Source organism: Ursus maritimus, unplaced genomic scaffold (assembly GCF_017311325.1).
Source record: "Ursus maritimus isolate PB19 unplaced genomic scaffold, ASM1731132v1 scaffold_16, whole genome shotgun sequence".
Classification (NCBI taxonomy): Eukaryota; Metazoa; Chordata; class Mammalia; order Carnivora; family Ursidae; genus Ursus; species Ursus maritimus.
The window spans coordinates 49197809-49218737 of NW_024424008.1; the positions used below are offsets into that span (position 1 = coordinate 49197809).

At 50.8% G+C, this 20929-nt stretch overlaps 3 protein-coding genes and 1 long non-coding RNA gene across 10 annotated transcripts in view; all 4 read right to left on the minus strand.

Moving 5' to 3' along the window:
- The window catches only part of LOC103662330, a 17229-nt gene extending 11805 nt beyond the window's left edge, over nucleotides 1-5424 (minus strand). Inside the window, exons 1-3 of one of the 2 annotated variants that reach the window (XR_568416.2) lie at nucleotides 4824-5424; nucleotides 2531-2634; nucleotides 1955-2047 (exon numbers count right to left, since the gene is read on the minus strand). This is a non-coding gene — a long non-coding RNA (uncharacterized LOC103662330). Of the gene's footprint in view, nucleotides 1-1506; nucleotides 2048-2530; nucleotides 2635-4823 lie in introns of those variants that run through there. The other variant, XR_568415.2, reaches the window with a different exon arrangement.
- A 455-nt stretch (nucleotides 5425-5879) lies between these two features.
- TMEM25 (transmembrane protein 25) lies at nucleotides 5880-10521 on the minus strand. 4 transcript variants are annotated; one of them, XM_040631165.1, is made up of 9 exons: nucleotides 10441-10521; nucleotides 9832-9919; nucleotides 9253-9564; nucleotides 8530-8820; nucleotides 8192-8323; nucleotides 7834-7864; nucleotides 7603-7703; nucleotides 7381-7470; nucleotides 5880-7231 (listed from the first exon to the last, which is right to left on the minus strand). In XM_040631165.1, exons 2-9 carry the CDS (start codon nucleotides 9893-9895, stop codon nucleotides 7158-7160), a joined length of 1095 nt encoding a protein of 364 aa, XP_040487099.1. In that variant the 5' UTR covers nucleotides 9896-9919; nucleotides 10441-10521; the 3' UTR covers nucleotides 5880-7157. The 4 variants fall into 4 exon arrangements, with proteins under 4 accessions (XP_040487099.1, XP_040487101.1, XP_040487100.1 ...); XM_040631167.1 differs by having other exon boundaries at nucleotides 7381-7467; nucleotides 10441-10513; XM_040631166.1 differs by lacking the exon at nucleotides 10441-10521 and adding an exon at nucleotides 10047-10144.
- A 162-nt stretch (nucleotides 10522-10683) lies between these two features.
- On the minus strand, nucleotides 10684-15034 carry TTC36 (tetratricopeptide repeat domain 36). 2 transcript variants are annotated; one of them, XM_040630705.1, is made up of 3 exons: nucleotides 14923-15034; nucleotides 13369-13557; nucleotides 10684-10946 (listed from the first exon to the last, which is right to left on the minus strand). In XM_040630705.1, exons 1-3 carry the CDS (start codon nucleotides 15032-15034, stop codon nucleotides 10684-10686), a joined length of 564 nt encoding a protein of 187 aa, XP_040486639.1. The 2 variants fall into 2 exon arrangements, with proteins under 2 accessions (XP_040486639.1, XP_040486638.1); XM_040630704.1 differs by having other exon boundaries at nucleotides 14917-15034.
- Nucleotides 15035-15730: 696 nt separating this feature from the next.
- Nucleotides 15731-20929, minus strand: part of KMT2A (lysine methyltransferase 2A) — a 79887-nt gene continuing 74688 nt past the window's right edge. For both annotated transcript variants that reach the window (XM_040631170.1, XM_040631169.1), the window contains exon 36: nucleotides 15731-20698. In XM_040631170.1, coding sequence (XP_040487104.1) covers nucleotides 20423-20698 — 276 coding nt within the window. In that variant the 3' untranslated portion in view covers nucleotides 15731-20422. The remainder of the gene's footprint in view (nucleotides 20699-20929) is intronic.

Here is a 20929-nt window from a genome sequence, read left to right on the forward strand (position 1 = left end):
CAGCAACAGCACACTTCTCAGGGGCACATGGGACATTTTTCAGGACAGGTGATATGTTAGGCCACAAATTAAAGTCTCAATAGATTTTAAAAGGTAGATATCATACAAAGTATCTTCCCTGACCACAATGAGATGAAATCAGAAATCAGTAACAGAAGCAAAACTGAAAAACCCACAAATTTGGGGAAATCAAAGAATACAGTGTTAACCAATGGGTCAAATAAGAAATCACAAGGGAAATTAGCAAGTATTTAAACACAAATGAAAATGAAAACAGAACATATCAAAACGTACAGGATACAGCAAAAGCAGTATTCAGAGGGGAATTTACATTAAAAAAAGATCACAAATAGGGGCTCAGTTGGCTGAGCATTGCCTCTTGGTTTCAGCTCAGGTCATGATCTCAGGGTCCTGAGATGGAGCCCCAAATCGTATCAGGCTCAGTGAGAAGTCTGCTTGAGGACTCTCTCCCTCTGCCCCTCCCCCACTGGGCAGGCACTCTCTCTCAAATAAATATTTAATATAAATGAATGAATGAATGAATAAAAATAAAGATCTCACATAAACAATCTAACTTTATAAACTGAGGAACTAGAAAAAGAAGAACAAACTAACCCCAAAGCTGGCAGAAGGAAGGAAATGATAAAGATTAGAACAGAAATAAAGTATAGAAAAGAAAAAGAAAAAGAAAACCAACAAAACCCGGAACTGATTCTTCAAAAAGATTAACAAAATTAAAAAGCCATGGGGTAGGTGCCTGGCTGGCTGGCTGGCTAAGTCAGAAGAGGGGCTGATATTGATTTAAAAATTTTGATCTTGGGGGGCGCCTGGGTGGCTCAGTCGTTAAGCGTCTGCCTTTGGCTCAGGGCGTGATCCTGGCGTTCTGGGATCGAGCCCCACATCAGGCTCCTCCGCTGGGAGCCTGCTTCTTCCTCTCCCACTCCCCCTGCTTGTGTTCCCTCTCTCGCTGGCTGTCTCTCTCTCCGTCAAATAAATAAATAAAATCTTTAAAAAAAAAATTTTGATCTTGGGGTTGTGAGTTCAAGCCCCATATTGGGTGTAGAGATTTCTTTTTTTTTTAAGATTTTATTTATTTATTTGTCAGAGAGAGAGAGAGTGCGAACAAACAGGCAGCTGCAGGCAGAGGGAGAAGCAGACTTGCTCCTGAGCAGGGAATGCGATGTGGGGCTCGATCCCAGGATTCTGGGATCATGACCTGAGCCGAAGGCAGACGCTTAACTGACTGAGCCACCCAGGGGTCCCTGTAGAGATCACTTCTATAAAAAAGAAAAAGAGGGGCACCTGGGTGGCTCAGTCGGTTAAGTGTCTGCTTTCAGCTCAGGTTGACTGAGCCCCACGTTGGGCTCCCTGCTCAGCAGCGAGTCTGCTTCTCTCTCTCCCTCTGTGATCTCTTTAGCTCTCTCAAATATATAAAATCTTTTTAAAAGAAAAAAAGACAAAAATAAAAACGTGTTTAAAAAAATGGAAAAGGCTGTAGCCAAATTGTCTAAAAAGAAGAAGAAGAAGATTCAAATAACTAAAATCAGAAATGAATGTGGGGATAATACTACGAATTCTGCAGAAATAAAAAGTAGAGAGTATTATGAACAACTATATGCCAACAAATTGGATAACCATTGAGTAATATATAATTGTTAAGTCAATATGTGTACACAGAAACTAATATACAATTGTGTGTTAACTATACTTCAATTTTTTAAAAAGTACCTGGGGGGGGTACCTGGCTGGCTCAAGTCAGTATACTATGAGACTTTTGCTCTTGGGGTCGTTTGTTTGAGCCCCACAGTGGAGTAGAGGTTGCTTAAAAAAAAAAAAAAAAAAAAAAGTAGCTAAGGTCAGATCATGCAGGGGCTCCCAGGCAATAAGAAAGTTGAACAGATTTAAAAAAAAAGAAAGAAAGGAAGATTATTACTGGCAATAACTCCTCACTCACGTGGAAGGTATGCAGCCCCTCCTGTCATGGCTTCATGATAAGCCCAGGATGCTTCCTTATCTTTTGATTGTGGGTTGGACCACGTGACTTGCTCTGGAAGGTGAAAAACAACAACAAATTGGTTAACCCAGATGAAATGAACAAATATTTAGAAACATAAAACGTACCAAGACTGACAGAGTAGAAATTCTGAAAAACTGAGAGCTAATGAGATTGAATCAGTAGTCAAAATTTTTAAATCAAAGTAAAACAGGTTGCTGGTTGCCAAGAGGCAGGGAATGGGGTGGGGGGGGAGAAATGAACTTTTTTTTTAGTTTAAATAAATTGCATTTTCTAAAAAGTAAAAGGTACAGAGCATGAAGCTTGTCAATTGTCATTTTAACCATTTTGACGTGTACAGTCAGTGGCATCGAGTCACCACCAGCTGGCTTCAGAACTTGTTCATCACCTCCAATTGAAACTTTGTTCCCATCAAACAGTAACTCCAGCCTTCCCCGCTCCACACCGCCCTCCCCAACGTTTGAATCTGTCTCTATGAATTTGCCTACGCTAGGTACCAGGCAGGCGGAATCATACCAAATGTGTCCTTTTGTGTCTGGTTTATTTCACTCAGCATGATGTTCTCAAGGTTCATCTCCAATGTAGCATGTGGCAAACAATTTCCTTCCTCTTTTAAAACACTGAATAATAAAAAATAATAATAAAATAAATAAAAGGGTGAATAATATTCCATTGTGTATATATACCACATTTTCTTTATCCATGCATCTGTTAATGGGCATTCGGGGTGTTCCCAGTTGGGGCTATCTACAAAGAACTGTTTTGAGTCCCTGTTTTGATTCTTTGGTGAATACACCTAGAAGTGCAATTGCTGGTAACTCCGTGTTTAACTTCTTGAGGAGCTGCCACACTGTCTTCCACGGTGGCTGCACCTTTTTACCTTCCCATCAGCAATGCACAAAGCAGAGCATTAATTTTCACAAGTCCTTATCAAAACTGCATCTCGAGGAAACAAAGTCCAGGTGGGAAAATGCAACCTGAGCTGGGCCTCCCCAAATGTTGGGCTGCTGTATATTCAAGGTCAAGGTAACAAGTGACGTATTATTATTGGAAGGTGAAGATTAAAGATTAGGTGACTGAAGTATATTAAAAATTGGTATTCTTTTCTAGGAAAGAGAACTGTCATGTCAGGTGCATATGAAATGCTTGAAAATTTCATGATCCTTAGAGCAAAAGGATTTCAGAAATATCAGAGAAGGAACTAGATCAGCAATCCCCTCTCAATATTTTATTATGAAAATTATCAAATAGTTTTGGAAGAATTATACAGTGAACCCTATATACCTACCACCTAAATCCTACAACTAACCTTCTGCTAAATTTGTTTTCTCAGGGATGCCTATGTGGCTCAGTCTCTTAAGCGTCTGCCTTCAGTTCAGGTCATGATCCCAGGGTCCTGGGATCGAGTCCTGCATCCTTGCTCAGTGGGGAGCCTGCTTCTCTCTCTGCCTGCTGCTCCCCCTGCTTGTGCTCTCTGTCTCTGACAAATAAATACAATCTTTAGTTTGCAACTTTTTTTATTTCTTAAAAGATTTTATTTGTCAGAGAGAGCGAGTGCACAATCGGGGGGGGGGGTGGCAGGCAGAGGGCGAAGGAGGCTCCCCGCGAGCAAGGAGCCCAATGTGCGGCTCGATCCCAGGACTCTGGGATCATGACCTGAGCTGAAGGCAGATGCTTAACTGGCTGAGCCACCCAGGCACCCCATAAATAAAATCTTTAAATTTGTTTTCTCAGATATCCATCCCTCTATCCATTCATCAATCCATCTTGGGTTTTTGTTTTGTTTTGTTTTACTTTGTTTTTTACTTTCAGAGTGAGAAAGGGAACACAAGTGGGGGGGTGAGGAGGGGCAGAGGGAAAGGGAGAAACAGACTCCCCGCTCGGCAGGAAGCCTCATGTGGGGTTTGATCCCGGGACCCTGAGATCATGATCTGAGCTGAAGGCAGAAGCTTAACTAACTGAGCCACACAGGTGCCCTTACCCATCTTGTTTTTTGATACATCTCAAAGGAAGTTGCAGACATCAATACACTGCACTTCTAAACACTTTGTGATGCATATAATTGACTGAAGTTCAATATTTATTTATGGTTCTTTTGTCAGGTGAAATTTGTAGTGAAATGTACAATCAAATTACCATTTTAAAATATTTTATTTATGGGGTGCCTGAGTGGCTCAGTTGTTAAGCATCTGCCTTTGGCTCAGGTCATGATCCCAGGGTCCTGCGATCGAGCCCCACATTGGGCTCCCTGCTCTGCGGGGAGCCTGCTTCTCCCTCTGCCTGCTGCTCTGCCTGTGTTCTCTCTCTGCCAAATAAATAAAATCTTAAAAAAAAAGAATTAAAAAAGATTTTGAGAGTGAGGAAGAGAGCACAACTGGGGCGGGGGGGAATGGAGAGGCAGAGGGAGAAGCAGACTCCCTTCTGCGCAGGGAGTCCCGGGGCAGATGCTTAACCAACTGAGCCAATCGGGTGCCCCTACTGTCTGATAATGTTTATAACTACAGCTTTATTGGGGTGCCTGGCTGGCTCAGTTGGTAGAACGTGAAATTCTTGATCTCGGGGTTGTGAGTTCAAACCCCACCTTGGGGTAGAGTTTTTTTTTAAAAATACAGCTTTATTGATATATAATTTGTACTTCATAAAGTTCACCCTTGTAAAGTGTACAGTTCAGTGGCTTTTGGTCTGTTCACAACATTGTGCAACGATCACCACTAATTCCAGAACATTTTCATCACCCCAAAAGAAACCCCATATTCACAAGCAGCCATTCCCCATTCTTCCCTCCCTCCAGTCCCTGGCAACCACTAACCTATTCTGTCTCTGCAGATTTGCCCATTTTGGGCATTTCATATAAATGGAGTCACAGATGGTCTTCTGGATTTGGCTTCTTTCATTCAGCATGTTTTCAAGATTCGCCCAAGTTGTAATTTGGTAGGTTTTGACCTACATAATGAGCCGGGGCTGCTTCATCTGCATTTCTTTCATCACGTTCTCCAAGGGGTCTGGAACTCAACAAAGGAATAAGGAATCTGATCTAAGGGAGAACTGGAATACTAGTTTCAAAGTCCAGCCCTTTGCAAATGCTTGCGAAGACGGATTTGCCAGGAAGAACCCATCTTTCTGCTGAAGTAAGACCTTGAGGGCAGCTGAGGAGCACAGGGCTTGTAGCCTTGCCAAAGAACCATCGAAGGGGGGTTCCAGGACCTCCCAAAGGAAACAGTGGACGACAGTCACCAGAGCGAGGCACCCTGGCTTCTAAACGTTCTGGGGCCACAAAGCAGCTTACATGCAAAACCAGTAGACGCTGGGGCAGCGTCACCCACTCCCATGGAGCAAAATGCCCTACTGAACAAGAGAGAAGCAAGGGAGGTGGGCGGCAAACCCAGAGCTATGCAATCCAAGCGGATCTGTTGCTCAGAAAAGAATATAAATTTGCCCTCAAAAAACTCCTCTCATTTCTAAGGGTTTTTTTTTCCCCTTACGATTCTCCAGAATTTGGGGGGGGGGGGCAGGTAGNAATCACAGCCTAGTCTGAGCCTTCTGTGCCTCTAACCAGGACAAAAGAGCTCAGTCTGGCTTAGCCACACTCCTGAGAGATGGGGTGTTGCCAAGTGAGACTCAGACGCTGGGTGGAGAGCTAGGATCTCTGCTCTGGCACTACCGAAATGGAAAATGCCATTGAGAACAGTGTAATTGAAGAAATAACATTATTTATTTAAAAAAATAAAAGATCTGAAGCAAACAAGGTAAAGAGAGAAGATTCAACAGAACTGAGTAGTACACAGGGTACACAGATGTTTCCTCTATTCTGTACAATTTAAAGATTTCGTTTTAAAACCATAAATGAAGAAATGAAACAGACATGTAACATTCACTCAGTCAAGTTTATTAAATTTACTGTGTGCTCAGCACTGTCCTAGGCAGTAACATGAGAAAAATTATAAAACAAGGTATCAACAAGGGAAAAATATACTCTGCACTATAATAATTTGCTATCATTTCCATATTGCTTTCCAAAGAGTTCTTAGGTTGTTTTGGGGTATGTGGTCCCCCCCTTTCTCCATGTTCCCCTAAAAGCTTCTATTCCTGTCAAATAACGTGCCACTATGACCATCCCCTGAAGAACCGAGGGTGGGACAGGAAGAGCGGCTTCCTGCGGATGAGGCAGTCAGGGACTGGTCATGGGGTCCCATGGTGGGGAGGAGGGAGACAGGTTGAGAGGGAAACTCTCAACCCCGAGGGCTCAGGGCACTCACAGTGAATCAGAGGAAGGCCAGACTTGGGGAAGCCACAGAGAGGGCTCTGGGGCCCTCACTCACCCCTCCCCAGGGGGTTCTTAAAGTGCTAACACTGTAAGAAAAAGATGCATAGCTACATGCTGCATGGGTGCCACTGAATTCCCGCCTCCCTCTTTTCCTCCTGACTTGTGCTAACACCAGGCCCTGGACTGCCAGCGCCAGGTCAATGGGGAAGTCTAGTGCCCCGTGGAGAAATGGAGAAGGTCCCATGTATAATGTATGATGCCCAAGAGGAGGCGGAGACAAAGAAGGGCAGAGAGACACGTAGCAAAAGGGACTGGTTTGTGCTTGGCCACTGCCCCTGGGCCGGAGGTTGGTTCCCGTGCAAAGGGCAGTTTGGTTCGATACAGCTATCAGGGTCCTAAATTTTCCCTGAGGGAACAAAGCTGCACAGCATGGGGAGGAAACTGAAGACATGCAGGGCCCTCCCTGTCCCCCCAACCGGGCACGCCCCCGTGCCTGCCGTACGAAGCGCGAAGAGTGCTGGTAGAGCAGGCCCAGGCCAGCAGGGCCCTAGCACACTCAGCTGCCCGATGACCTGCAAACACACCTCCACAAAGGGTGCCACCTGCCGGGGCACGCACGACAGTGAAGGCCCCCTACCTGAGTTAGAACAAGCGGCTGAGGTCCAGCTGGTGGCTCTGCCAAGACGCCTGTGCCCCCGAGGGTCAGATCCCAGTGAAAGATGTCATGTGGATGACACAGAGGGCGCCCCAGCCAGGAGGGCAAGCAAAAGTAGCAGGGGCATGACCTCTTCACAACGGCCATGGGGCCAGGCAGAGATAGCCTCGGAGGAGGAGGAGGGGGCCCGGGAGCCAAGAGGGCACTCCCCCATCTCACCCTGCTCAGAGCCAGATCTCATCACTGCTCACACTGGACACTCGATAGATATAGCCCAGCATGGGGAGCCGGATGAAACCTGCAGGGGCAAAGATGTCACGAGACTCAGTAAGCCTCACTGCCTGGAAGCTGGGAGAGCCCTCTCTGCCCGTGGAGACTCAGAGGCCTTGGCAGAAGCACAAGGGCTGGGGACGGCGGGGGAGGAGGGTTGGGCCCATGTCCCAGTACCTCGGCTGGTGAGGAGGCCACCGGGCTCCGGGTCCAGCAGCTCTGGGCGGCTGTTATTCTGAGCCATCTGCCGGTCTGCTGGCTTCCCTGCTGGGTGACAAAGGGGGTGGAGCCCAGGATGATGAAGGGGCCTGAAGGGGCCTAGCCCCTCCTAAGTACCAGGGTCTCTCTTTTCCTCAGAAGAACCTCTGAAGATCAAGTAGGGGCAGACAGAAGGTGTACCTCTGGAATCCGGAGTGAGGTCATTGAGCTGAAGGTTGGACGGGAGGGACATGTTCTCCCGTGGCAGCCGCACGTTGTTGAGTTTCAGGTTGTTGGAGTCACTACGGGGCAGACACAGCTGGGGATACGCCCTAGCTCCAGCCATTCCAGAACTAGGGAGACCCCCGGTTTCCAGCGGTCCCCACGCTGCATCTCCAGTCGGCCCATCCAGCCAGCCCCAGGAAGAGTTACCTAGAGATCAGAGATGGGCGCCGGGAGGGGCCTGGGGAGAAAGAAACCACACACTTTCTCAGGCAGCCCACCCACTCTGGGCTCTGCCCCTACGCCCTTTCAGACCCAGGGCCCTCACGCAAGGGGTCTCTCCGACACCCAGCTTGGGCTCTGGGACAGCCTGAGCTCCCAGCACCCAGCCCTGCTACCTGAGGTGCATCCGGTTTTACCCACGTGCATGCCCAGGAAGACCTGTTCTGCCACTCGTCAGAGGTGACCTGTCCTGTCTAGTCCCCCGTGCTGCCCTTGCTGCTCCTCCCGCTCCTTCTCCCTGCTCCTCAGCCACCCTCACCGCCCCCCCCAACTGCTTTGGCCCTACCTTTCGTCGTCTTCTCTTTCCTGCAGACCAGGCAGGCCACCAAGGTGCTGAACCCCACCAGGGTGCCCAGGGCAAGCCCTCCAGCCACAATGATGCCCAGCAGTGGCACTTCCACTCGGGTGGCCAGAAGCCCTGCAAGGTGTCCTCTGGTTAGGTTCTAAGTGGGCAGGGCCCCCCAACTCTGAGAGGCCATAGGTACTACTCTGTCTTCCTTGGCCCAGGTGGTCGGCTCAGCTCATTCGCAAGACTCACCCAGAGGGCAGCTACTCTTCCCATTTCTGTACTGTGATCCTGCACCCACCTGAGGCTTTGCTGGGCCAGTTGCTGGCAGTGCTCACCCGGGGCCGGAAGCGAGGCGCTGGTGACACCCACGTCGTTGGTGGCTACCACGGAGAGGTTGTGTGCCAGGCTGCGGAGCTGCAGCTGCACGGTGTGGTTGGTGAGCCAAGGGTAGTTCTGGGCATCCAGCACCAGGAAGTCGGAGGCGTTGACAGTCACTGGCCCATCCTGGTCGAGCCAGGTCACATTGGCAGGTGGGTTGGCACGCACCAGGGCAAAAAGGACAACCAGGAGGCCTGGACCCTGAGCTTCCTGGTACTTGGCCCCGACCTGGGCAATCTCTGGTTTAACTGGTGCAAAGCAGAAGCCAATATACTCTCACCACACCCCTCATACTCCTTGCCCTTTCGTCCCAAACCCAGAAGGGAGCCAGGAACTTGGACCTCTCCTCAAGGGGGCAGAGGGAAGCAGGATGGCTGGGTCTCCCCTCGAGGCAGCATTTCGTAGTGATTAACGGTAAAAACACTAGAACCAAAACGTCTGGATTTGAATCCTGGCTCTGCTCACTACCTGTAGGACTGCAGACATATTACTTAAGCAATCTATGGCTCAGTTTTCTCATTCATAAAATGGGGCTAACAATAATTACTTCATATGATTATCCTGAGGATAATGTGAGCTAATATTTGCAAAGTGCTTAAGTGTTTGTTAACGAGTCTATCAGGCTGCTGGGGGTCCTTGGGCAGAGAACCTCTCTCCCTGCCCACCTCAGGGGCACTCACATTGCACATTGAGGATGACGGAGGCATTGGCTGACTGGCCACTGCGGGGGTCCTGCAAGGAGCAGTTAAGCTCATGCTGGGCCCTCTGGGCAGTAACAGTGAAGGTGCTGGTGCCGCCAGAGAAGGCTTCCCCGCCCACGCTCAGCAATCTCGAGGTGCTGGCCTCCTGCAGCTGTCCATCCAGGTACCAGGCCAATCGGGGGGTTCCAGGCCCCCCTGTCACCCGGCAGGTGAAGGCGTGCCGTTCGTTCTCCCGAAGTGCCATCTCAGCCCAGGTCTGACCGTCAATTTCTGGTGCCAATTCCCCCCAACCTGGAACACAGCAGGGGGTTCTAGGGAGGGCTGGGGGAGGTGGAACTGGTCTGAGACCAGCAGGAGATCCAGTTACAAAGGGGCAGCAGACCAAGAGCAGGAGCACCTAGATTCGCTCACCAGGAACTGGCTGCACCGTGAGTAGGTGGGTGAGGGGCACCCAGCTCTGGTGCTCTGGGGCCTGAAGCGGGTACCCAAACCCAAGGTGCGAGGAGAGAGGTGGGCTTGCCCTCCAAGTGCTTGGCCAAGGGGTGAACGGGGGTGTACCTGAGCTCAGAAGGGCTGGCAGGAGCAGCAGTGTGTGCGGGAGGGTGGCTGGGGGCTGCGCCATGGCGGCTCAGGCCGAGGCCCTAGGCTGCCGAGAGAAGGGGGCGGGCCTCGATGTAAGCCAGGTGACCGCAGGCAGGCTCCGTAATTCCTCCAGGAGTTTACTCTCCAGAAACAAAAATAAACGGTGCACCGACACACAAATGGAGACTGACCCGCAGTGGCGAAGGCAAGGACGCCCAGCGCGAAGGCCCGAGCGCAGCCCGCACACAGCCGCCCACCGGGCCGGCGCAGAACGCGGCGCAGCCTCCCGGGGACAAACAGGCGCCGGCCCGCAGGCGCAGAGACCGCTCGCACCCGCGCAGCCCGCACCGGATCCGACCCACGCGCGCGCACGCGCACACGCAGACTCGCGGCGCAGTGCCCCTCCCCCAAAGGGACCGTCCCCCCGCCCGTCTCTCTCTAGCCCCTTCCTCCTGCCATCTGTCTCCCCACGCCCGCTTTCCACCCTCCGGGGACTAGGCGGAAGTGGGCCGGAGGGGCAGGGGTCCGGGCGGCGGGGGTCGCGAGGCAGCCCCGCCCCGCCCCCCACCCCCCAGGGCGGCTCACCTGAAGCCCTCCCCGCGCTCAGGACGAGCGACTGCTCAGGTCTGCGGGGCGCTGCAGTCCGCAGCGGGGCCGGGCGGTGCCAGGCAGGGCCAATCAACGCTCGAGCCCGGCCGGCCGGCCCCGCCCTCCCCGCCCCCCGCCCCCACCGCGGCTGACCGCCGAATGCCCTGCAGCACGGGGGCCGGCGGCTGGACTCAGACACCGGCGAGAGTTGGGGAGAGCCAGCAGCTTTATTGGGTCGGCTCAGCGGCCGTTGCAGGGCCCGCGCAGCTGCCTCATCACGTCGGCCAGCATGCGGTTGCACAGCGCGGCGTAGGGATTGAGCAGCACCAGCTGGCGCCGCGCGAACGAGCTCCCCAGCCGCGCCGCTCGCTCGAAGTCCCTGCGGGCGTCGTCGTCCCGGCCCTGCAGCTGCGCCAGGAGCCCGCGCTGCACGAAGCCCTGGCGGGCGGCGCGGCCCCGGCCGCCGCTCAGCGTCACGGCGCGCTCCAGGTCCTCCAGGGCGCCTGCGGGGAGGGCGGGCGCGAGGGTCAGAACCGCGGCTCTGGGGCTCGGCCACCCCACGGCCCGCCTGCTCTTGCTCCTCAGCTGTGTATCGTTCTTCCCACCGCATAGATGCAGACTGGAGAAGCTGGCAAGACTTGCCCGGGGTGCACAGCCCGTCTACGGGAGTCCCTATTACCTTTCACTATCCAATACACCAAAACACGAAGCGTGCTGGGACGCATTTGAATGGTCACTAGGTTCATGAATCTGGCCCGTGGTCCAGCGGTAGCAGGCAGTCTATTCTGCTCGTACGCTATTAAGCGTCTATCCTGTGCCGGGTGACTGACTCTGAGTCTCCGAGTCTAAAAAAATTGTACTGAAAACCATTTCTTACAAATGCAATAAAATTCCTTTCTCTTTCTTTTCCTTCTGAAGGCGTTTCTCTCCTCTCATTCATTGTATGCTTTTTTTTTTCCCAAAGATTTTTATTTATTTATTTGACACAGAGAGAGACAGCCAGCGCGAGAGAAGGAACACAAGCAGGGGGAGTGGGAGAGGAAGAAGCAGGCTCCCAGTGGAAGAGTCCGACGTGGGGCTCAGGCTCATCCCAGAACTCCAGGATCATGCCCTGAGCCGAAGGCAGACGCTTAAGGACTGAGCCACCCAGGCGCCCCCATTGTTTGCTTTAAACCTGTTCTCCCTCTGACTGCCTTTCCTCATTCTCCATCTCCATGATCTTCATTATTTTGTATCTATTTTCAGTAAAGGAGATCTTGGACCAAGAGCTGGCCGCGGACATGGGCATTTTTATGTTCATCATTCTCATAAAATACTCGGATTAGGCATTAGAACTCTGAACTCAACCTCAGGCAGCCCGCTGGTATGTACCTTAGGGCCCAGCTGCAGTTTTTCTGGGCTCTGCCTCAGTTCACTCATGCTCTCTAGTCAGAAGGGCTGTCAGGGTGCTTAATGAACTCCAGCATCATCCTACAGACAGGCCCATCTCTGTCCTGTTTCTGTGTGTTTTGAGCCCAGAACCCAGCAGGGGCTATGCTCCCCAGGCCACCCAGACAGTTAAGAAGCTCTCTGATCACAGCGTTTCTGGGTTTCCCTCCAAGGAGCTGGTCTGGAGGAATTGCCTTTCTCCAGGCAGCATCAATCGCCTCTGTTCCTCTCTGGAGTTTTGGTCTGCAGCCTGTCCTTGGCTGCTTTTACAGCCTGGCCCAGCCCTGCCCGGTCCTGCCACAGCCAGGTAACAAAGCCCGGAAAAGGGGCCCTCGGTTCCCCACTGTTCCCAGAGTGGAGTCCAAAGTCCCCAGGCTGGCATTCCTTCACATCAGTCTGCCCTCTGGTCCCTAGCAAGGCCTTCTGTGTCCCATTGTCCCCACTGTAGAAGAACCCAAGTACAGCGGGTTTGATCCAGTCACTCCCTAGTCTCCCCAGTTAAAATCCTTTAATGATTCCCCATGTTTTTAAGACAGTCAACCTCTTCCTCACATTCCCGGTTCTTCACCATCAGGCCCCTATTTACTTCTCCAGGCTCTACTCTACCCTTCCACCCCTCCTCCTTCCAGCTAGCCCAGAGATCTGAAGTTTCCTCTACCTTTTCATGCCTCTGGACACCTACGGGCTATGCCTTCTCCCGCTCCCTCCCCTCCATCCAGCTACCTCCTACTCAGTCTTTAAAACTCACCCCTGGGGCACCTGGGTGTCTCAGTCAGGCCTCTGCCTTCAGGTCGTGATCCTGGGGTCCAGCCCCACATGGGGCTCCCTGCTCAGTGGGGAGTCTGCTTCTCATTCTCCCTCTGCCCCTTTCCCTGCTCGCTCTCTCTCAAATAAATAAAATATTTTTAAAAAATTAAAAAATAAATCAATCTTACCCCTCGGGGCAGATACCACGCTGAGCCCTCCCAACTTGTTAGACACATGATCAGAGTTAGTGTCTGTCCTTCCCCCACGAACTGTGAGCTTCAGAAGCACTATCCCAGGGGCATTCGGAGCACAGACTTGGGAGCCCTGCCACCTCGTTCAAATCCCAGCTCTGCTCTAGTTCCTTCGTCTGTAAAATGGAGGTTACAACAGCACACACCTTTTGGGGTTGTAGTAAGGATTAAGTGAGTTACTGTAGCTCACGTGGAAAGTGCTGGATGTCTGGCACAGGGTAATCGCTGTAAGTAGTCTGTCTCGCATGTCTGTCCTCAGCGCCTAGCCCACTGCTACAACGGTAGACTCTCATTACATGTTTGTTAAATAAAGGAATGGAACGCAATCTCTTCTGATTTTCACAATCGCCCTGAGATTAGCAGGGCCCGTAAGGTATGGCTTACAAGTAAGAACACAGGTTCCGGAAGAGTTTAGTGACTCCGCAGCCCCACAAGCACTTCATCTCTGGTCTGTGGACTCCAGGGCCCCCCTGCAGAAGCTCTGGGGCGCCCCCCTCACCTGCCACATCTCCTTGGAGTCGGCGGGCCTGGGCCCGGTTGTTGTAGGCAGATGCCCTCTCCGGCAGCAGGTTGATGGCTTGGCCAAACCTCTCCAGGGCTGTGCTGAGGTCGCCAGCCTCGGCGGCCATCACCCCCTGCAGCTCCAGGGCCTTGGACTGCTCCAGCTGGGCTCTCGGGAAAAGGCCATCTGTGTGAGGGAGGGAGCCAGGAGGGGACAGGTATGCAGTTGGGAGCAGGAAGGAAAAGCCCCCTTGGGCTTTAGAAAGCTGGGGCCTGAGCAGGAGCTGAGGGGGCTGGGATGTAGGTCACGGCAGGGGTCAAGATGCAGTGAGTGGGCAGGGGGAGCTGAGGTCACCAAGGCTGAGAGCTAGCACTGAGTTCCAAAGGGACCTGGGAAAGGGACTTTGTCGGCTCATTGCCAAGAGAATGAAGCCCAAACTCAGCCCGGTAGCTAAAGGACTTACTCAAGGTCACACAGCTCCTAAATGCACAGCTTGGATTTGAACCCATGTCTTCCTGGCTCCTTATTCCGTCCCCATTTTGTTCTATTATACTGCCTCCAACCCGAAGACCACCAAGACATACTCAGGCAATGAAAATTACGTCCGACCTATCCCTCAGCTTTTCAGACTGAAGCTTCCCTAAGACCTAGGCTTCACTCCTTTAGAAACAAAGGTCATCGAAAACTAACGGGGGAGGGGGTGGCGCCTGGCTGGCTCAGTAGAGCATGTAACTCTTTTTTAAAGATTTTATTTATTCATTTGACACAGAGAGAAAGACAGCCAGCGAGAGAGGGAACACAAGCAGAGGGAGTGGGAGAGGAAGAAGCAGGCTCCCAGCGGGGCAGGGAGCCTGATGTGGGGCTCGATCCCAGAACGCCAGGATCATGCCCTGAGCCGAAGGCAGACGCTTAATGACTGAGCCACCCAGGCGCCCCAAGCATGTAACTCTTGATCTCGGGGTCATGAGTTCAAGCCTCATGTTGGGCATAGAGCCTACTTAATTAAAACAAAAACCAAAAAACTCCTGATGGGGATAGAACTTCGCCCCATTAGCGACTGAAGGAAGGGCCAGTGAGTGCCTCCACTCTGGCGGGATTCGCTCAGGGCTGCGTCTGTAAAGGTGTGTAACGCTGAGCATTTGCTTAGGTGCTTCATGCTGAGGTCGGAACTTTTCAACTGAGCCGCCCCTGCCCTTCCATTATGTGTGGAGTGAAATGCCCTGTCATGACAAAGATGCGAGTCGAGCAGCTCTCCACCCTTTCCCCCAGCACAGTTGAGCCTGGATTATGGATTACGGGGTGAGTTAAGGGCTGAGGTTAAGTTCAGAGGCATGAGGGCTGAAGGACAGACAAACCACGACTTGAGCTCCTCTTGGCAGAGGAACTCTTGCCAAGCCTCCGCCAGTGCACTAAGGATCAGCCGACCTCTCGCATTCCAACCTCATCGTCCAAGGGTCATGGAACAAGGGGTCTTGTGAGACCACTGTCGCACCACCGCAGTGAGGCCAGCCAGTGTGGAGCACTGTAGTCCAAGGTCAAACTTACCTTCACCTACTTCTGCCTTCTCCACTTCCTCTCCCACGTCCAACCCAACAAGGTCTCCAAATGGGGTGTCAGGGTTGAAGATGGCCTGCAACACTGCCTGGTCATTTGGAGTCCCCATGGTGCTCAACTCCCAAGTCCCAAAGGTGACTCAGGACAGAGGAGGGAGGAAGGGGTGGGGGCTGAGCCTGGTGGCCAGCTGATCTAGAGGGCAGAGGTTCTGTTTGAGGTCCATCCCCCATGAGGAGTGTCTTCCATTCCTTGGCTGTAGTGTAAACTCAACCTCATTTGGCCTGGAGTTAGCAACTCTGGCTTGGCAGAATATTTACAAATAGTTCTCAACTGCCTTCCCACCCCCACCCCAGTTTTAGGGGGAGCAGTAAATGAATCCGATTTCTGCCTTAAGGTGGAGTGAAGCAGAGACGGTGCTGTTCGGGTTCTCCCTGAAATGCTTTTGCTTTAATATATTCCTAGACTGGCAGGAAATTGGTTGAAGGCCTCTTGACTGCCCACAGATAAAAATGGGGGATATGCGGGAGGTTAAGCTCTTTGTCCTCCTGACCCCTTCCTCATACCCAGCATTAATTAGGTCCTGAACACAAACCACTGATGAGCCGGGGAGGAAGAAACAGTTTGGAGAGTCAGTGTGAAGTGGGGCCTGGAGGAAGGCGAGGCAGAGTGATTTAATGATTCCACCTTCAAAGAAAGGACCGTGGCTGGTACTTTGAAATCAGGCCACAGGCCACTCGCTGCTGCTCCCCCTCCCCCCTTCTGCACCCCACCCAAAGCCAAAAGAAAGCTTGATCGTGTGCAGCAATAAACTTGACATGTTTATTAATTAAACTATCACTTAAATAAAAAAAAGTGCATAGAAAATAAACATGTTTAAAAACTCCTTTTTTTTTTACAACTATGTACACTTTTTACTTTTACATTCAGTCTTTCGTAGAGAGCTTTCAGCATTATTATTTTTTGAACTATTAAAGTATTTTCCTTCATCCCTGTCACAGGGAGTTAACACTGATGGACTTTAGACACATTTTTTTCCTTTTTTTTTTTTTTTTCTCTTTTTCTCTAACCAGAAGCTTGGAAGAACACAAGGAAAAAAACCAAAAGATCTGTTATACATGATAAAGTTGTCAAGAAATGTCTTATTTCTAGAAAAGAAGCTTGTCATCTGTTGAGCTTTTGAAACAATTATTCAACTACCTGTATTTACTAAAGAGACTGTTAAAAGTTCAATAAAAGAAACACCACAAGTCTATTTTCTTGGTTGAAAGACAGAACTAGAGTACCTCGGAACAAGATACCAGGAAAGCACAGAACACAATTTTCCCCTAAATGCAGGTGGTAACCCCAACATTCATAACCAAAAATAGAGAAACAAGGAGTACAGGTACTGACTGGCAACATTCATGGGCAGAAAAAATCCGGGTGACACCATTTCTGCGTTCCTCTCTGACCCTGGGAACGGACCGCGTCACCGTCCCTTTGCGGTTTGGGTCCCCCCCCAACTTCGGAGGATCAGAGGAGCGCCAGACTGACGTTTTCCTGCCACTACTAGCAACTGTAACACAATCCTTATCTATAGTGTTAAGAGAATTAAAAGCCATGGACTGAACTAGGCTTTGTTACATGGTGCATTACTATATTAGTTCCTATATATATCATATTTATATTTATTTGAAAAACAAAACAAAAATGTTGCAAGTTTTCAGAGTGTGAGACTTGCCTGGTATTCATGATTCGGCACAAACCCATCTGCTCAATAACCTTGTATTGCTTTAAAATGAAGGAAATGAAACATAAAATTACACCCAGCCCTTTGCAATGACCCGCTTTTCCTTTAAAAAGAAAAAAGAAAAAACAAAAAACCCCCAAACTTGATTTCTAGTTAAAAAAATCCCAAATCAAACTTAAAAGTTAACATCTGATAAGGTTTTGACCTTTAGTATTTTCAGATATTTGATTGAACGTCAGTCCTTTAGAAAGATACATTCATTAAAAGATATTTTTTTGTTTTTTTTTTGTTTTTTTGTTTTTTTTTTTCTTAATGTTGTTGTTGTATATTTTAGATCAAGGGAGCTGCATGGTGCTCACTGCATTGGCCGGGGGGGTTGACAGAGGCAAGCGGGGTGGCGGACTGTATCCCGGCAAAGGAGTCTGGTTGAAAACATATATATTATAGCTGCCAGGGCTTCCCCCTTATTTCTGGTGATTGGACTAAAAACCGGAGGCGCTGTGCTGGAGGTGGTGGACGGTAACAGAGGGAGCCAAGGGACCAAGTTCCGGCCGTAGGGTCAGCGCCATGCAGCTGTTCCGGTTACACAGTTGTCACTGGCCACCAGGAAGTGCAGCCACAACAGGCTCTAGCAGCAAAGCTCTACGTGAGCTGGCTCTCTCACTGAGAACTGACCGGGCTCGCAGCTGTGACTCCTTAGGGATTCGGGATGCCCCTTGGGGGATTCCTGGGAGTGACCCACCACAGTTCCTCGGTCTGCACTTTTGTGCGGAGATTCCCTTGGTCACTTTCAAAACAAACTCAGGTGTTTTGGAGACATATGCCGGTTTGTTTTTGTTTGTTTTGCCTTCTCTCCCTCTTGTAGGGAAACCTTAGCTTATTCCCCAAGTTGCTGGCAGGTATGCTGAATTTTGGCAATGGACTCAAGGCTGAGCTAGAAGAGGAACTCCTCACTTCTATGGTTGACAGTTAGGGAGTGGAAAGGCAAGGCAAACCGTCTGCAGCTGGCAAGAGGAGGAGAGATGTGAGTCCCTCCCCTGGCCTCGGGGTTCGGGATTGGTAGAAAGAGAATGAGGAGGGGGCTCACAGTACAGCATGGCCTAGCAGGGCAGTAACTAGGTCTATTTAGCTGAGTTTCCCCCACCCCCTGACTGGCCTTTGGGTCTTTCTCAAGGTGAATTCATGACCCATCAGTGCATTAATCATTTCAGTAACAAATGCAGCTTAAGGTTTTTTTTCTTTAAAAAAAAAAAAAAAGGGAATAAAGGATTTACAAAAAACCCCCACACAGTGCAATAAAGGAGAGCAGACACTAGTGGAGCCCTAGGGCCACTGTATCTTGTTCACGGGCAAAGGAGGAAGGGAGGCGAGGTCTGGGTAGAGTGTTTTTCCCCAGTCCCCTGCTGGCACTTCTCCACGATGACAAGGAAGTCTCTGCCATCCTGGCCACAGTGCTGGGCTCCCTGCATGACAGCGAAAACAGTGACAATGTTCCAGCAAAGCCACCAGACACAGTTCTTAAGGTCACGGAAGAACAGGAAGCCCAGGGTGGAAGGCACAGCAGAGCCATGAGTCCTGGGGCAGAGAGCGCAGGGCTGAGTCGTATTGCTTTGCTAGACTTCCATAGGAATGGGCTTCTTGCGGGAGAGAAGGGCGCCCTGCCCTCTACCGGACTGCACTGCTCTGAAACCCAGTGGCCGAGGAGGCAGAGGAGGACCTGCGCTAGCATGAGTGGTCAGACTGTGCTTCGGTTTCAACGGGCTGCCCCACACGAGGGCACGGGGGTCCGTGGGTTCTTCGCAGGTATGAGGACTTGGGGGGCAGAGGGAAAGGGGATGAGGTGACCGATGAGGCAGATGGTGAGGAAAATGTCAGGGTGCCATTCAACTTGGTTGCTATCTCGGAAGTAGGGCAGGATGAGGGAAATGGAGGTGACCCCTCTCACCACTCCGAGCTGGTCCCCGAAGGGAGAGAGCGTGCGGGGAAGGAGAGGGGGCACTGCCGTGTCGGGTACTACCACAGCCTTCTGAGGAGCTTCCACACGGGAAGGAGGGGAGTGGCCCAATGGAGTAGGGTGACCTTCCTTGTCCATTTATTGTCAAAGAGCAAACCCAGGACACGTGTATGTCAACAGGGCACAAACAAGCTACACATTAAACAACAAAAGTACACCTTCCAGGGGGAAGTTGGGCAGGAAAAACCAGACTTTGTGTGTACAGCTGAATATTTTTCTCTAACTTCATCCTATGAAAATAAAAAATTATTAAAAACCGATCTTCTTTTAAATTAGGATAATACCGCGGTTTAAAAAATAGCCTTGTCATAAGTGCTTCTCCCTATGAAGTGCTTCTCATAGAAAAATATACAAAATATATTTACATTTATAAAACCTTAAATAGCAAACTGTAAACAGAACAGAGTAAAATCCAATGACTTAATTTAACAGGTTCAGGACACCGTCTTGGGGAAAGGAAGAGAAGAAACATTTGATGCTGTTTTGACCACATCCTAAGGAGTAATCAGGGCAGTAGTGTCATTTAATCTACTTAACCTGTGGGTTTTGCACAGGTGGCAGAGGTCCCTCGATACAAGGTGGTCTAGTCCCCAAGTTTTGGGCCTTCAAATCTGATTAGTGTTCTGCCTTCAACTGGACACCGACCATTTAAAAATGAAGTCTTCCTATGTCTTAACAAGGGGAAAATAAAGTTACCATGCCCTAGGAATGGGGCCCAGGGTCATCCTGGTTGTGATACTCTGGTTGTTGCATGATTCAGATCCTATTTAAATAATCTTTCTCCTCTTCTGAAAAATCATGCTACATATATTTCTTTAAAACTCTCCGTGGAGCTTTATGAAAACTCCAAATTCCGTCTGGTTATGGCCAATGGCTCCTGTCCACTTCCCCACTGGGCGTGCTTACAGGCTCAGGGGTCGTTTTGTAGGCATATACGATGCCCGACAGGGAGTGTCCTTGAGCAGGGAGTCACTCCCCTCTACCACCCAGAAAGAACGGGAAAGCAGTGGGATGAAACGGGAGAACGAACAAAGTGGAGGGAGGAGGGGAGAAATGAGAGGGACACCGCTCCTATTGTCAAGAAAGGTAATTGGCTGAGATAAGGCTCACGGGGCTAACACTCCCACTTAAAGCCCACAGGCTCCATGTTTGGTGATTCATTGGCACAACCCCAAGACAGCCTTTTGACACCAAAGGTGCTAAGAATCCTGTCTCCCAACCAGAAGTGAACTCTCAAGTGGGAGGAGAGTAGGGAAAACCACCAGACCTTCTCTGTTTGTTCAACAGACGGCTACAGGCTGGGCCCGGCTGGCAAACTATCAGGTATCCAACCAACTCTACATCGGGGGCCCTGGCTGACCCCTCGCTTGTAGTGCTTGGGAAAGGGCCAAGGTGAGGATGGCAACTTCTCTCTGAGGAGACGCTCAGGCCCAATCTCACAACACAACTAACCCTCCAGAGGCTCTTTCCAGGCAAGTCTGCTAGCGACCCCATGTCCCACTCTTTCACGGCATACAATCAGAGGGGCCCCAGTAGAAAGCCGGTCGCGGATCTTTTCTTCGAGACCTCCTCTCTCTCCAGGACTAGGATCACATGTATCATGTGAATCTGGGACGTAAGGGAGCCCAGCCATCACGGAGGCCCCTCGACGGTGCCCACTCAATCCTGGAACGCGCAGCGGCTGGCAAAGGCCTTCGGCACGGCTTTGGATGGCCCCGGGTCCTCGCGCTCCGACAACGGGGGGAGGAGCAGCGTTAGTTCAGGAACTTCCGGCACTTCTTGGCGCCGCAGTTGCAGGGCAGCTTGTTGCTGGCGTCCTCGATGGGGAACTTGTAGTCATACGTGAGCTCCTCCCCGCGGTAGATCTTGCGCATGGCAAAGATGACGATGTGCTTCTGCCCGTCGATATTGATGACCCGGGAGTAGCAGTTGGGCTCACACGAGTGGTTGATGAAGCGTGCGGCGTTTCCATGCATGGTGGCGTCCACGACCTCCGAGTCATCAATTCGGAACATGTAGCAGCCGATGCCCTACACGCGAGGGAGAGAGGAAGGGACACCTTATCACTCAGCACCGCTCGGGCTGGAGAACATGTCCCAGCCTTGTCCTGAGGTGGCTTCCAGCTGCGGGTGAAAAAAGTTTCTTCCAGTAAAACGGGCAGATTTCTCCCATCTTTCAAGATGCTTCCATCGCAAATTCCTACATTACAGCTACTAGACCAGAGGTTTCTCAGTGCCTCCACAGGAAAGAGAAACCTAAAA

Coding starts and splice junctions, on each gene's coding strand:
- TTC36 (XM_040630704.1), bottom strand. CDS start 15,034: ATGGGGACTCCAAATGACCAGGCAGTGTTGCAGGCCATCTTCAACCCT. Junction 13,558..14,916: donor GAAGGCAGAAGTAGGTGAAG/GTAAGTTTGACC, acceptor TCCCTCACACAG/ATGGCCTTTTCCCGAGAGCC. Junction 10,947..13,368: donor ACTCCAAGGAGATGTGGCAG/GTGAGGGGGGCG, acceptor CCCTCCCCGCAG/GCGCCCTGGAGGACCTGGAG.
- TMEM25 (XM_040631165.1), bottom strand. CDS start 9,895: ATGGCGCAGCCCCCAGCCACCCTCCCGCACACACTGCTGCTCCTGCCA. Junction 7,704..7,833: donor CGCCCATCTCTGATCTCTAG/GTAACTCTTCCT, acceptor TCTGCCCCGTAG/TGACTCCAACAACCTGAAAC. Junction 7,471..7,602: donor CCTCACTCCGGATTCCAGAG/GTACACCTTCTG, acceptor TTTGTCACCCAG/CAGGGAAGCCAGCAGACCGG.